Source organism: Notolabrus celidotus, chromosome 18 (genome assembly GCF_009762535.1).
Source record: "Notolabrus celidotus isolate fNotCel1 chromosome 18, fNotCel1.pri, whole genome shotgun sequence".
Lineage (NCBI taxonomy): Eukaryota > Metazoa > Chordata > Actinopteri > Labriformes > Labridae > Notolabrus > Notolabrus celidotus.
Window position 1 is genome coordinate 12,497,941 of NC_048289.1, and position 15,355 is coordinate 12,513,295.

General features: G+C 40.9%; 1 protein-coding gene across 5 annotated transcripts in view; it reads right to left on the reverse strand.

The window, feature by feature from the left end:
- Positions 1-10,378: 10,378 nt before the first annotated feature.
- mpp2b (membrane protein, palmitoylated 2b (MAGUK p55 subfamily member 2)) overlaps positions 10,379-15,355 on the reverse strand; it is a 65,074-nt gene continuing 60,097 nt past the window's right edge. For all 5 annotated transcript variants that reach the window (XM_034708605.1, XM_034708604.1, XM_034708606.1 and 2 more), the window contains 3 exons: positions 14,811-15,013; positions 14,269-14,397; positions 10,379-11,848 (listed from right to left, as the gene is read on the reverse strand). In XM_034708605.1, the coding sequence (XP_034564496.1) occupies positions 11,672-11,848; positions 14,269-14,397; positions 14,811-15,013 (509 nt within the window). In that variant the 3' untranslated portion in view covers positions 10,379-11,671. The remainder of the gene's footprint in view (positions 11,849-14,268; positions 14,398-14,810; positions 15,014-15,355) is intronic.

The following is a 15,355-nucleotide window of genomic DNA, read 5'->3' on the forward strand; positions in this document are numbered from 1 at the left end:
CAGCTGGAATTCAATTATTTTAGAGAGCTCTGTTTTATTTAAATCTACTTTTTTTTAATGTGATTTTGCACGTTTCAAACATGCAGTCATTGCATCTATCTTATAGACACTCATCCTGTTATGGCCCTGTCACCTTGACAATTTAGCCCGCGATTTCCTGACGTATCACAATGCCTCTAAAACGCTGACATAAGCTGAATTATCAATGTTTTGTTTTTTTAATTTTGGGCGTTTACATAGCATATTCATGACTTATACCAAACTATAGTCCACTTGTGCAAAGCGCGCGGCATTGCAATAACGCCAACTAAGTGTATAGAAAGGCTTCCGCTCGTTAATGACAATGTATACGTTTTGAAATTAGCTGCACTTGCATTGATGATTAAAATGGGAATCAAGGAAAGCATTATCTCACTGATATCTCTACTTGTTCTGTGTAGACGTTTCAAACAAAAGCCATTCCTTAAATGTTCCACGTGAGATACATTCAAAGGAAATCAGGTGACTTACATTTAGAAAATCACATCTCTAAATATGATTACATAGTAACACTTTGATATATTTATCAATTAAACCAAACACTGTTCTGAACTGAAAGGATTTGGATATCTTCACACTCCCATGAGACGCTGCTAAGCTTAAAAGCAAATATCCCTCTAACTCACATCCTATCACAGGGAATGTAATTAGGGAACAAGCAGTTTTAATTGACAAATACATGCAGATTTGGGATGTGCATAGTGGGATATGGAGAAAACCTGAGGTTGTATAGACCCTTGGCTTCACAGGAAAATACACTGCATGCCATTTACTCTGTTTCCCATGCATCATCAGAGCTGTGTGCTGTTTGATGGCAGAGCTCTATGTGTTATTAAAAACTCTGCAGTCTCTCTTTGTAAGAACATGATGAGCCGTGAAGAGTGTCACAGGAGTGGAACCAGCAGGAACACAGCCTCTGGTCCTTACAAGAAGTTACACTTATTGACTGCGCTTTCAAAAATGTAACATTTTGAACTTCACTTAATTCAACAACAGCAGCTTTATCGTTGAACACCACCAGACTCCAACATGCTGGCTTCAGCTTCTGTTTCAGAGGCTCTGCTACTTGACACAAAGTGAGGGCTCCAAGGCTTCTCACACTCACACACACGCAGACACACAGCTCTACGTGTGTGAACGTGTGTCAACGATCGCATAACGTACCTACAACTTAAGGCTGGCGTATGCCAGACGTATGATGCATACACTGCCGTACTACTACTTATACCAGCGTGCTTCAGCTAACTCTTAACTTATACAAAACTTACCAATAATTTATGTGACGTACGCCAGCATACTCGACTAATTTTTTTCAGCATACGCTGGCTAAATAGTCAAGGTGTGACAGGGCCATTAGAGTGGGTATGATTTCAGGACGTGAGAGGTTATGAGCTACCTTTGAACTCTTCCTGAAAAACTATTTTGCAAAAGCACACATTAAACCTGGAAAATAGAGTTACAAACTTTTCAGGTTGTAAATAAGATCCCATTTTCCTCAAGTGTCAGAAAAAAAATCCTACCATGGGCAATTATTTTCCTGGGGTTGGGTAAGTTTTGTTCTTTTATGCAAACAGTAACACTAGACAGTTTTTAACTCTCGGTATGCAGGCACATAAGCTGTCCTTTATATCAGGATTCCCATGTTGTGTGTGGGTATCTTTCTGTGAATCTTTTGCTGTTATCTTACAAAGACATAGAAGCAGAGGGCTGGCCCTGGAGGCCGGCTAACTTTCTGTCTGTATACATCATCCCCATCCCCTACGAGGAGCAGCGAGGGGATGAGGAAGTGGTGGACATACGTGAAGCCCATCGGGACTCTTTGGTAATGGAAGTAATTTGAGATTATGGCTAAATATCTGTATTTTCCAATGCCTTTGTATCAAACAACGTTATTATTCCCCTCATTCCCGTTATCATGGACCAATCAGAGCTACTCCTCGACCCTCTGTCTTGATTGGTTGAGTGGCTGCCCCCAATACGTCGTCCTGATTGGCCGGGAAGCCAGCAACACTTCCTCATAAACAAAGTTTGTTGCAACAATGGTGGACAGTGGAGAGCCTCAAGATAAGTTCCAATTCCTCCTTTAGCCACGACCGCATACACAAACAAAACACGGTGAAGATACCTGAGGGACTCGTACACTTCTCAACATCCGAGCTGCGTATGAACGGTGGCGAGCCATCAAGATTTTAAAAGTCTGAAATCCGATCCTGACCATGCTACTCTTCTCCTGGACAGGTAACTCTCTTTTCTTGTTTTATTTTAGTATCCAGTAATGCAGAATATGAAACACCTTTTAGTTGTACCATTGTTAACCACATAGATCGTGCAAGTGTGTTTGTGTGACCTGAGTGCAAGCATTGTGTTGCAAGTAGAATATTAGCAATATTCTTTGGGAGATATGTCATGTTTTGTTTTCTTTTATCTTTCTCTATGCTCACTGAAAATTGAAAAAAGGAAATTATGGCTTGTTGTACTATTATTTTTGTTCTTCAATACTTGGGATGCACAGTATTTTGTTGTAAAAGTCACTCACTATACATAGCTTTTCTTTTGCGACTTCCGGTGTTGATCTGTCATTGTATACTTGCCATATTTCTCAATAAAAATATTTATAAAAAGAAAAAAAAAAAAAAAAGTAGCATATTGGCGCGCTTCTACATTAGCACCAGTGCTATTCATATTTACTGGGCCTCTGTTTTAATAACGTGTTTGTAAAAGAATAATGTGTAAGAAACCGGGGCCTAGTCTGTAAAGCAGCGTCATTGTTTGCAGAGCAGGCTGAAGTTTACAGACGGGTGTTAACTGTTTACCTAACAGCAGTTACTCCTTGGGTAAATATGTCTCTCTGTCATGATATGATAAGTCATGTGTGACTTACAGGACACAGTAGTCCCACGAGAGTTGCCTCATCATTTCTTTTCATGAGGAGTCTAGCTGATTAGCAAGTTATCAGCTACGTATGTGCTCAAACAAATAAAGAGCGTGTTCAACCGTCAGTGGAGTCTCACTTCTTCATGTAACATTCCTTAACATGACATGGTGTCAGAAGTGACTGAGAGGACGCCAGCATAAGGAGCAATGGCAAAGCTTGGACCACCCAAACCGTTTGATTTTTTCTGACAGTCAGAATGGCCGATGTGCTTCGACTGCTATCGGACAGCTTCGAGGCTGGATAAAGACAGCAGGGAAGTCCAGGTCAACACGCTTCTCTACACTATGAGGAGAGAGGCAGAAGCAATTTACGACTCATTTGTGTACAAAAACACCAAGCTGCACTCGGACAGCGACTGTGAGACGGTTGAGTCGGAGCTTGAGTATTCAACAGCGATTGAAAAATTCAGCGAACATTTTTGCAATGTGATACATGACAGAGCATGCGCATGCAGAAGCCAGGTGAATCCGTGGAGGCTTTTGTCCGAAGCCTTTATGAGCTGGCACAATACTGTCAGTTCAGGGGCACCAAAGATCAACAAATCAGAGACAGGATTGTGATTGGGATATTGGACACTGATGCTTCCCAAAAGCTGCAGCTGGAACCGGACCTCTCGCTTGAAAAGGCAATTCAGATCGCAAGCCAGAATGAACAGATCAAGCAGCAAAACACAAGTTTGCATGTGGACTGTGCAGTGGAGGTGCTAAAACAAAGATGGCGGCAGTTTCAAACAAGAAAACCCGACAATGACAATAAAAGGTGGAGAAAACCGGAACACAAGGTCTATTCAACATAAATGACACAAAAAGATATAAAATGTATTTTTGGATCATTACTCACCACTATTCAGCCCCACAAATAAGAATTGCATCAGTTTTAAACTGTAAATTGCCGTAGACTGCTCTACTATGAGGTGCATGCAATTCTCGGCAGCCAGGCGTTTTTAGGCACAACACCTGTTACACCGGTAAAGTAACAATCTTTTCTAGGCGGGGCTTACAGGAGCAGAGAGGGGAGGGGGAGTGTTGACATTCGAAATCTCTCTCCGAATTGATGTTTATATCACGACTACCAACAGCAGCTCATGTTTCACTACATACTTCATTATACCTGTTGACAATCCACTGTGTGGAAAGAATAATCTCTGTTTGAGGGATAAAAATACTGATTGAAATATCATAGGTAGAACGTTTTTGTTGATTGTAGAAACACTCACAGAGCAATACAAAAAACTTGGCAACAATACCGTGGGGGAACAAGCAGAGAACGTCATCCAGGAGGCAGGATCAGAAGGGAATCAGAACCAGGAAATCAAATCAAAAAGGAGTGCTGGAAAGTCTTACATAAGAGCTGAGAACAATCTGGCAACAATCAAAGAGTTCTTCTTTGTGTTTAACCACGGATTGCAAGAGCTTTTAGATGCATACCGCCATCTACTACAAGAGTGTGTATCAACATGTCATTTACTCCGATACTAATGTCAGATCTCTTTACTTGTGTCCGATAGGAAAATAAAGAGCGCACTCCTGACAGCTCTTATACCTTCTGCCTCTGCCTCTAAGCCCAGCAGTCCTGTGAGACTCCACTCGTGTCCTGCTGCTCTAACCCTCTCCTGAAACTGCTCTCACTCAGCTGCATATCTGTTACAGTTCAAAATCACATGCTCAACTTTCTCACTCACTCCACACCTCTCACACCAATCATTACTCATTTTTCCTAATGTATACAAGGTGTCATTTAGCCCTGTGTGACACACCCTGAGTCTCATTATAACGATTTCCTCCCTTCTCTCCCTTTCTGAAGACTGATAATTACTGCCACCATTTCTGCTGTGTACACTGATAACTGATCAGAGACTGGCAAAGAGTTGGTGGACAGGGGAGGTTTAAATACTGGCTTGATGCAGATGAGTTGCAGCTGGGTGCTCAGGTGAACCGAGTTGCTTGATGAGGTGGGTGTGACCGACAAGCAGGGAGCAGCAGAGGAGAGGTGAGTCGAAAAATACTGAGAACCAGGAGGGCTGGTCAGGATGGCGATGGTGGAAGTCTTTGATGAGACGGGCATCCAAGATATGGCGAGCAGGGACCCAAGGTCTCTCTTCAGGGCCATACCCTTCCCAGTCAATCAAGTACTGGAGGCCCCTTCCCCTGTGACAAGAGCAGACGGTGAACTGTGAAGACCAGACCACCATCAATGACTCGGGGTGGAGGAGGTGGAGTCGCAGGGACCAGCAGACTTTCATGGACAGGTTTGACCTTGGAAACGTGGAAAGTTGGGTATATTCGCATAGACCAAGGTAACTTAAGCCTCACTGCTGTAAGGCTGATGACCTCCACTTCAAATGGACCAACGAACCTGGGTGACAACTTCTTGGACTCTACCCGCAAGGGTAGATCTTGAGTAGACAACCACACTTTCTGACCTACTTGGTAGGCAGGGGGCTTGAGTATGGTGGCGATTGGCAGCTCTGGTGTACCGGCTTGCAGAGTTGAGAAGAGTGGCCCTCGCTTGGACCAAGGTCCGACGACAGCGGCTGATGAAGGATTGGACAGATGGGCAGGAAACCTCTTTCTCTTGAGCAGGAAATAGAGGAGGCTGGAACCCATAGGCACACTGAAATGGGGACAGTCTGGTGGCAGAGCTGGTCAGGGTGTTGTAGGCATATTCCACCCACAGAAGTTCCTGGGACCAGGATGAGGGGTTCTTGGAGACCAAAGATCGGAAGGATCCAGGTCCTGATTCTTTTGTTCAGTCTGGCCATTGGACTGAGGATGGAACCCAGAGGACAATCTGACTGTGGCCCAGAGGAGAGAGCAGAATTCCCTCGAGAACACAGAAGTAAACTTCGGGCCCCGGTCTGAAACCACGTCGATCAGGAGACCATGGAGCCTGAAGACGTGGTTTAAAAGTAGAACAGCTATTTCTTTGGCAGAGGGTAACTTGGGTAAAGGCACGAAGTGAGCCATTTAACTGAACCAATCAACCACAGTCAGGATGCAGGTGTAGCCATTAGGCAGTGGAAGACCAGTTACAAAGTCCAAGCAGATGTGAGACCAAGGGCAATGGGGCACAGGCAGGGAGGGGTCACAAGAGGCCAGCAAGGAGATTGATGGGATGTTTTTTTGCTAGTTGCAGACTGGAAAGGAATGAACAAACTCCATGGTGTCCTCTTCCAATGTGGCCCACTAGAACCTCTGCTGCAAGAACCTCCTGGTCTTTTGGATCACAGGAACTATGTGCCCATTGCATAACATCTGACCTCAGGGCAGAAGGGACAAAAAGACGATTTGGAGGGCATGAGCCGGGGCTAGGTTCGTTCTCCAGGGCAGCTTTGACTCTCCTCCACCTCCCAGGTGAGTGAGGTGACCAAAGTGGAGGGCAGAAGGATGGTGTCAAGATCTTGGGCAGGGTTCTCATTTACCAAGAACTGGCGGGATGCAGTGCTGTCCGTGGTGCTGAAGCAGAGCAGACTGGCAGCTGTCACTCAGAGAGATATGCACAGTGTATTCTGATTGTAGGTGCTACTTTCACTTCCTTTTGATCTGATATCAAGGATTATCCTCAGGCTCTCTTCAGTTTGGATGCATTCTATGACTTTTTTGTCACTCTTCTTGCTCCTCTGGGACACAACAAATAAAGCACTGAATATTATATTAGTGTCATGTTAATTACTTTCATATAAGGCTGATCAATAATGAGCAGCAGGTTTTTAACATGATTTTCTTATTTCCCTAAAATGTTTATCCTAATAAATCATTTCCAAAATCCTGAGACATCGGAAAAGTAAGCTACCTGTTTTAATAAGATTCACATGTCATAATTAGGTACGCACTAAATACAATTGCGTATAATCAAGGAATTATTAACTAATGATTCTTTTTAGTGGTAAAAATAGTCTGTTTTGTTCCAAACTGGACACGGAAGAAACATACACACATGCTGACTGGTAGTAAGGGGGGTATGACTACTTTTTTCAGGGTTGGGTGGTAAGGGAGGGATATGAATACTTTTTTCAGGTTCAGATAGTAAGGATGGGTTTGACTAGTTTTTTCAGGGTTGGGTGGTAAGGGAAGGGTATGACTACTTTTGTCAGATAGTAAGGGGGGGTATGACTACTTTTTCAGGTTCAAATAGTAAGGGGGGCTATGACTACTTTTTCAGGTTCAAATAGTAAGGGGGGCTATGACTACTTTTTCAGGTTCAAATAATAAGGGGGGCTATGACTACTTTTTCAGGTTCAAATAGTAATGGGGGGTATGACTACTTTTTGCGGGGTCCAGTAATAAGGGGTGTGGCCTCTCTACCCTCTCAGGGGATTTGCACTTTTGCTGCTCTTTATTTATTTGATGTTTTTCCTTTTATTCTTTTTCCTTCTCTCCCCCTTCCTCTATCCTTTCCTCATCCTTCTTCTGTCCCTGCCTCAACCTTTTCCTTGCTGCCTCAACCTTCTGTTCTTCCTGCTTCAAAACATTTATCTTTCTGACTTGAACCCAGAACCATTGGTTTGAAATGCAGCAGTCTTTTCAGCAACACAACAGGACTGGTTGCAAGTGCTTGCTTTTGTAAGACTTTTCATTCCATGATTTGGATATCTTAGTTCAAAAGCAAAGCTCAAACTACGGTATGAGGAACATGTTTCATTCTCATCTCCCATGGAAAGTCCATGTTAGGGATTCAAACGGAATATCCTTGCATTAAAGGCAGGTCTTTTTCACCAGGCCTGGTGCACATGTAAAAATCCAAGACCCCAGCTGTATCATAAAATAATATAACGCATACAGCTCTACAATGTAGTCAACATCAAATTGGGTAATGTAATTTTGTACAACTAAAATTGCAGGAGAGAAAATATTTCAAAAAATATAGTTCTAAAACTTGTATACCATAGGTAGAAACAGAAGATTGGTCTAAAAATAAACCACTAAGAAATGCTGCTGTTGATGGTTTACTACTGTTATGAGTAAAACAGATTTATCAACAGTGCCATTTATCAGATATGGAAAAAAAGCCCGACACAGGGCACACCTCTCAGTCCTGTGTCTTTAAAAAAGACAATTATGCTGTAAAATCTCACATGTGACGCATTATCCTTTGATAGCAACCCATGGGTCAGGCCGGTTTCTGAAGGTTTTGGACTCTTAAAACCAAGGTAAGGGCTTGTCCCAGTGTCTTGTTTATAAATATAATAAATCGAGCTATATTCTTATTTCTAAGGAAAGCTCATGTTAGAATTATATAAATAAACGTAACTTACAGTCGTCATGAACTACAGGTTTATGGGGTGAAGGTCCACTGTCAGTTGTTTCACTTAGAGTGAAGTCGAATCATCAGCTGTTTTCATATAACTTATGTTCCTGATGTGTTGTTTCAAGTTTCTAGTTGTAAAGCAAAACCATTCTCATGTGTTCTTTAAATAAGATTGGTTTAAGTAAAACTGTATAGGGTCACTTCGGGTTACCACCCAGCTAAAGTACAGTGAGTCCTCATAGTCTCATATAATTGTTCTAGTGCGCTCCCATAAACTCATTATCATTGTTCACTGTCAGAGGACGTCTATATTTAACATTTTAGTATTGTGGTAATTGTTGTCAGCTGTACTGAATGTACTGTATGCCTCTGTTTTCCTCTCACAGCTACAGTATGTCAGCTGGTTGACATATTTCCAGTCATGAGTGTGGTGGTCAATGTCTTTCGATATTTGTAAGTAGTCACATATAGTCATTCTCCACTGTTGACAAAAAAACACAAAATAGTTTGGTCTGAAATAATTGACATGTGTTCCCAGATTACCAGTCGTGGTGGTGTCCATAGCTGTGGTTCTCCTCTGCTTCTATCTGCATGCAAAAAAGAAAAGAGCAGCATATGATGTCACAACGCCAACAAGGCAAGATAACACCACATCCTCAGTAGTCCATTCAATTTCTCTGTCTGATGATTACCCAGAAGAGGACAGACATTATGGAAGATTCCCCCCTCGGTACAGCACTGTGGATCCCCCTCCTCCATATTCACTGGTTTGTGAGACCTCAATACAGGCAGACACTGTCACTGGATCACCGCACACAAGCTCAAACATACATTTTGTCAGGGATATTTTAATTTAAAGAGTCACAAAATCAATTCTGATAGAACAATATACTGATGAGGACATGCAAGAAAAATATGAAATTTACTATTGGGCTTGAGTAGTGCTCATATTTGCCCAGGAGACACACATAAGAAGATCTTATCTCATCTTACATTTATTTTGCTATGGCAGTTCTCTAATCAATATTTTTACTCCGGTTATACATTTCTGACAAATTAAGGAATTACTGTTACAATAGATGTTCTGACATTTCTGGCAAAAATGCTTCTTTGCTTTCCTTTGTTGAAGTTAAGACAGACAAGCTACTATTTTCATTAGTAAGCCAAATTTCAAGCCAGGGTTAGCAGCAAGCAAGAAGACTGGGACTGCAGGTTGATAGCTGGACTGCTCCGTCCTCACAGATATCAAAGTCTGTCAAAAAGCATCACTAAAGCTGCAGAGTTATTTGTTTCTCTCATTTCTTTGAGTTGAATAAACACCAAAGTTTGGAGTACCCGTCAGACACTGTGTGTTCAAGTTATAGCTTGGCACAGTGCAGGGCAACAAGTAGGAAGAGCTGCACTGGCTGTCATCTGCCATAGTTAACATTTGCCAACTAGCATCGCTGAAGCAGAAAATTGAAAGGATGTGTTTTGTCGTTTACAAACAATAAAACATAATTCTGCAGGATTAAGTTAAAATGCTGTGTTAAGGTTTCTGTACAAGACTAATTTTTGATTTCCTGGGGTTCTGAGGGTGACCAAGGCTGGAAATCTAAGTAATTTTGCTCAGATAAGTTAACACTAACTTTACATTTTTATACCTTATATGCTTACTGAACATTATTAGTATTTGATTAGACATGATTCTAAAAAGAAAAGAAAATCACCCAACCCCAAAAATGTTATTCTTTTTAAGTTTATTTTAAAGCTTCAGGCTTGAATCACTGTAAAATTGAAGTGTCACATAAAAATCACAAATTGAATAGGTGCTCTCCAAATACATGCTAATTTTATTGAACTCTCTGCAGTTTGACCCAAAACTGACAAGCGTTTGGCCAGGAGGCCAACCACCCGCCTACGAGATGTATCCAATAACGCTGCCTCTGGCACCTCATCACTGGATGCATGAAACTCCATCATCCTCCTCACCCAGCACCCACCACCACCCACAGAGGCAACACCAAGGACCTACAGGCTCCACTTCATTTTAACTCACTCACATTATGATGTTTCTGTGTGTTTTACAATACAGTATTTTAATTTATTTTATGTAAAACTGTGATTTTAACTGAAAAAATATCTACATTAATATTAACAGTAGACAGTGAAGCAATATTAACATTTTCATTTTTAATACATTTTTATATGAACATCAAAGCTACAGTGTAGCTGTCCAACTGCATCTACACACCAGCAGAGTCATTAAAGCACCACGTTTCTCTATGTCATACTATATTCTCTTTATTACAATACAGTACTTACAAGTTGAGGGAGAATATAATAAATATGAAAGAAGTTGCCTGTGTTATTTTTTCTATTTCTAAGAAGGAACAGTGATAGAGTGTTTCCTTGGCTTTGAAACCATGTTAAGGCAAAAGTAAGTAAGTATGAATTTGAAGCCACTGATAACTATATTACATCCAAAAATAACAAAAACAACTTCTATCATCTGTCCATCCTGTAATAAAACAGAATGTTTGCCTTCATTATACAATCAGTGCATACTGTAGGCTACTTCTTCATTTTTTTCTTTATTGTTTTCTTTGAGAGTTTGAAGATTCCCAGTGCTACAAATACAACTCTGACAGAATCAAAAGGGGCAGACAACAGCCATTTTGATCCACTCAATTGATCCTGACACGGTCGACCAAACAACAACAGCAAAAGACAAAAAAATATTAACATTAAAAAGGAAACTAAATAAACTGTAGACTTCAAGATGAATGCGAAACATCTTAATGTTACAGGGTGTCCACTGCTCTCTTTGTGTTACATATATTATCGTCATTTGAGTGTATACATGTATTGCAAGTATATGTTTTAGTTCAAAACTATCTATTGCTGTTCAGTTTTGAAACAAGTGTAGACATAAAGCACATTTCAATCATACTGTATGATTAAATGGTAAAATATAGAGAATTTAATACAAATGTGACATTTGGTATCTTTCCCTAACCAATCTGTCCTACCATTCAAATGTAAACATTACACTACATAAAGTAGGAAAGGCTAAAAAGTTTAACATCCTTTAAAGAAAACCTTCAATAAAGCACCGTTACCGGCCAAATATATTCTTTCTAGATCCACATATCGATAACTTACACACGCTCGCTCACACTATTGCACTAAACCTTTATAGAATCAACTCTAAATCCTTTTCAACAAATATCAATAAAATAATTTGAAAATAAAATACAGGCTCAACAGAAGGACACTAAGTTTGTACAAAAAAGCTCTACATGAGGCTGGTCATTTGTACTGAATCATGACCCTCCGCCCTTCACTACAGACGTCCATCAACATCGACTGCATGGAGAAAGCCCCTCTTGAGCTACCAGTGTTTCATCGTCCTCCGACCTTCGACCCAAGGCCCCCTGGCACCTTAGCTGGTGACCCTTTTGTTGACCCTCAGAACACCCAGCTGACAGGCACCCACTGCTGCTCTGTCAGCAGTTTCTCCAGCGCAAACCTAAGACTTCTGAACGCCGCCTCCAGGCCATCGTTTATGATGCAGAGGTCAAAGTAATGTCCATAGGCCCGCTTGATGCGCTCACTCTCATCCACTGTCCTCTTAAGCTCAGAGTCCTGTGGAGAGAGAGACAGGACAATGAGATGATTAGGTGATTAGGTGATTACAGAAGCGAGGAGTGAGAGAAGAGAGGAAAATAACTTTTACGGCAGAACTAGAGTAAACACTGAAGTCTAATAGTTTGCATAATTTAAACAGAAGAAATGAGTCTTTCTTTTTAGTGCTCCTCACTCAATCTAATACAATGAGCTTTCTTGTGATGCATTTCTGTTCAACTGCATCAGGGTACATCATGAAACCTTTAGGTGGATTCTTAAAGTAGGACCACTGACTCTTTAAGCCTCTTAAAACCGTTTGAAATCCTAAGGGTTTCTCAGGACAATATTTTTGTCTCAAGAAAGAATTATCAAAATTTAAGATTATGGGGCGCTGGTGGACTAGCGGTCTAAGCGCCCCACATACAGAGGCTACAGCCCTCATCGCAGGGGTTGCCGGTTCGATTCCTGATCGGTCGACCATTTCCTGCATGTCTTCCTCCACTCTCTACTCCCCACATTTCCTGTCTCTCTTCAGCTGTCCAATAAAATAAAGGCAAAAGGACCAAAAATATAACTTAAAAAAAAAAAAAATTAAGATTACAGCTTATCTATGTACTACTTTATTTCCTAAACAATAAAGTCCTCTGTAAAACAACTTAATGAAAACTTTGTGGATTATGGTTCTATGTGGAACAGAATGAACAAATCTATATACTGTGACTGAAGTCTTTTGCTATCAATATGTTGCTACCACAGAAACCTGTCAGTTATGAAAGAAACAAAGAAGTCCATATCCAATCTCTTGTCCAAATAAAATCACTTCTGACTTCAGGAAATGAGATGGTAACAGTAGGGCTGCTACTATTTTGACAGTCTACAAGTCATTGATTATTAAAACCATTTATTATCCGATCAGATAATGAATTGCACAGCACTTGTATCAGCTTTCTTTTTTCTTTTTTTTTTCTTCTCTTTTTTTTCTTTTTTCCTCTTGTCTGCATATATATTTCTGGTTTGTGTCATGTTTGTCACAAACTGTCAAATATTAATGCAATTTATTCTTGCAGCAAAAGAAAAGAAAGAAAACATTTTTCTTCTGTGCTTGTGACTGTGTGCATGCGACCATCACCATCCCTCTTAGAACTCTGGCCTATCTTTTATTGACAGCTAATATCATGTTCTGTAAAAGAGGGCGTGCACACCTAGGTGGGCCAAAAAAAAATAAGAGAAAGTAAAAGAAAGATTACATAAGGATATACAAAGGGACAGGGAAAGAGAAGGAGAGAGAGACCTAAGACACTTAGATGGAGAGGGACCATCTCACCATGACGCCAAAAAAAAACTGTGCGGTGATACTAATGATTAAGCAACCCTTAGTGTCCACAATCATTACTGAAGCTTGAGTCGCAGAGGGTTGCCGCCGTGCTGTGTTCTACTGGTGTAACAAGACCACCACTGGTGCAGATGATACCGCTTGGGTCAGATCAGCCGAGCGGTTCAGCCCAGCACCCGGGCCGCGAGAGCAGTCAGCTTTCTAATTCAGACGCTCTCTTTTAAAATCAAAAGATGCCAAAATCTAAATTCAAGTCATAAGTTTGGTCTTGGCTTTACACTTAGTAGTGTGGCTACCACGTGCCAGTACGTTTTACAATTGATTTTAAGATTTTATTGGTTACTTTTAAAGCTCTGGACGGTCTCGGCCCCGGTTTTATCTCTGACCTTTTAACACTGTACACTACAGTGTGCAATCTGCGATCCTCGGGCAAAGAGCTATTGTCAGTCCCAACAACTTGTCTTAAAACAAGGGGGGACACAGCGTTTGCAGTCCGGGCCCCACAGCTGTGGAACGGACTGCTGGAGGAAATTAGGTTGGGGGACTCTGTGCTCTCTTTTAAATCATTGCTCAAAACATACTTTTATCGAAGAGCATTTCCTGATTTTATTTGATCAAGGTGTCTTGCACAGGGTACTGCTTTTATTTTGCTTTTATTTGGTTTTTACTTTGTTTTTATGTTTTTATGATTTCATGTTCTTCTAATAGTGATGACACTTGCACTGTCTCTATGGCTTTTTAAAATGCTCTTTATTTTGCACATGTCCTTGAGGCATTGTTAAGCACTTTGTAACATAGTTTTTGAAAAGTGCTCTATAAATAAATTATTATACTACAGTGATATGGAAAGAGTCTGCTTCACTGTTTAGTGGTAGGAGAAGAGGGAATGAGAAGGAGAGAAAAATATGAAGAATTCAAGAGTAAAAGGTTTCATGGTGAGGGACTGAGGGACAGTGCAGCTAGAAAACAACAACCATCAGAGATACAGATTAATCAAAGATTTTAAAACCAGTGTTGACTCAAAAATTGAAAAACAAAAATCTGAGTATGAATATGTGAATTTGAGCTTAATAGTACAATGGGTTACAGTGGAGAACACACTCACCGTTAACTGTTTCGTTACCACTCCTGACTCAATAGCTGATCTATTCATGGCTTTGAGAACCTCGAAATCCGGAGCTTCAATAAACACAACGTAGGGTAGGAACTCTGACGTCCGCAGGACTTTGAGGGCCTGCAGAGAAAAACACAGTATACGTAGAGACATTTTAACATCCCTGCAGCACTGAGCAACAAGTCGTGAGGAAAGTTGAATCTGGCATATAATTATGAAGCTGAGAATGTGATTAAAATGCAACTGCAGCGGCTCCTCTAACAAATTTATCAAGCTAATGTGTGTAAATACGATTAGCTGAGTGTTGCCAGCGTGTAATGCACGTCATTAAGAGATCCTTTTTGATAAATATTGATGATGTGCTCAGCCTGGAAATACTTCACGAGCATAAAGCTTTGCATAATCGGGTAGACACCAGAATTTAAAAAAAACAAGTCATTTACTTTGGGAAATGTGACAAATAATGGATAACAGTTTGAATATGATGAAAAGATGAAAGGCAGGAGAGAGAAAGTGATGTGAGATTTCTCTACCTGTGGGTTGACGTCCAGGATGCAGATCTTTCCTGTTTCTATCACCTCATGGATGGAGTTTATTTTAGTGCCGTACAGGTTTCCGTCGTACTCTCCGTGCTCCAAGAATCGAGCGTTTTTGATGTCGCACTCCATTTCACTGCGGGTCATAAAGGAGTACATCTGGCCATCCCGCTCGTCCACCTTTGGTTTTCTTGAGGTGACTGAAGCATAAATAGAAGTAGAAATGGATCACCTTAGTGTAGACGCTCACTATAATCAAGACAAGAAGGTAAGAAAAGGGTGCACTTTCTATCAAAGTTATGCACATTAGATCATGGTAGAGGGTCACTGAACGGCAGAAAGTATGTGCAGTGTGGCAGCATCGGGATCCGGTTGAATGCTGGTAAACACAGAAAAACTTCTAAAATAGAGAAGGGCTGTTATGTGATTGAATGTATGAACTTATGAAACAAACTGCGTACTTACAGACTACTGAAAACTAAAGAAAAGACAAGCAAATCAATTGCCTCAATTTGGAGAAATAACTGGAAACTGAGAACTCA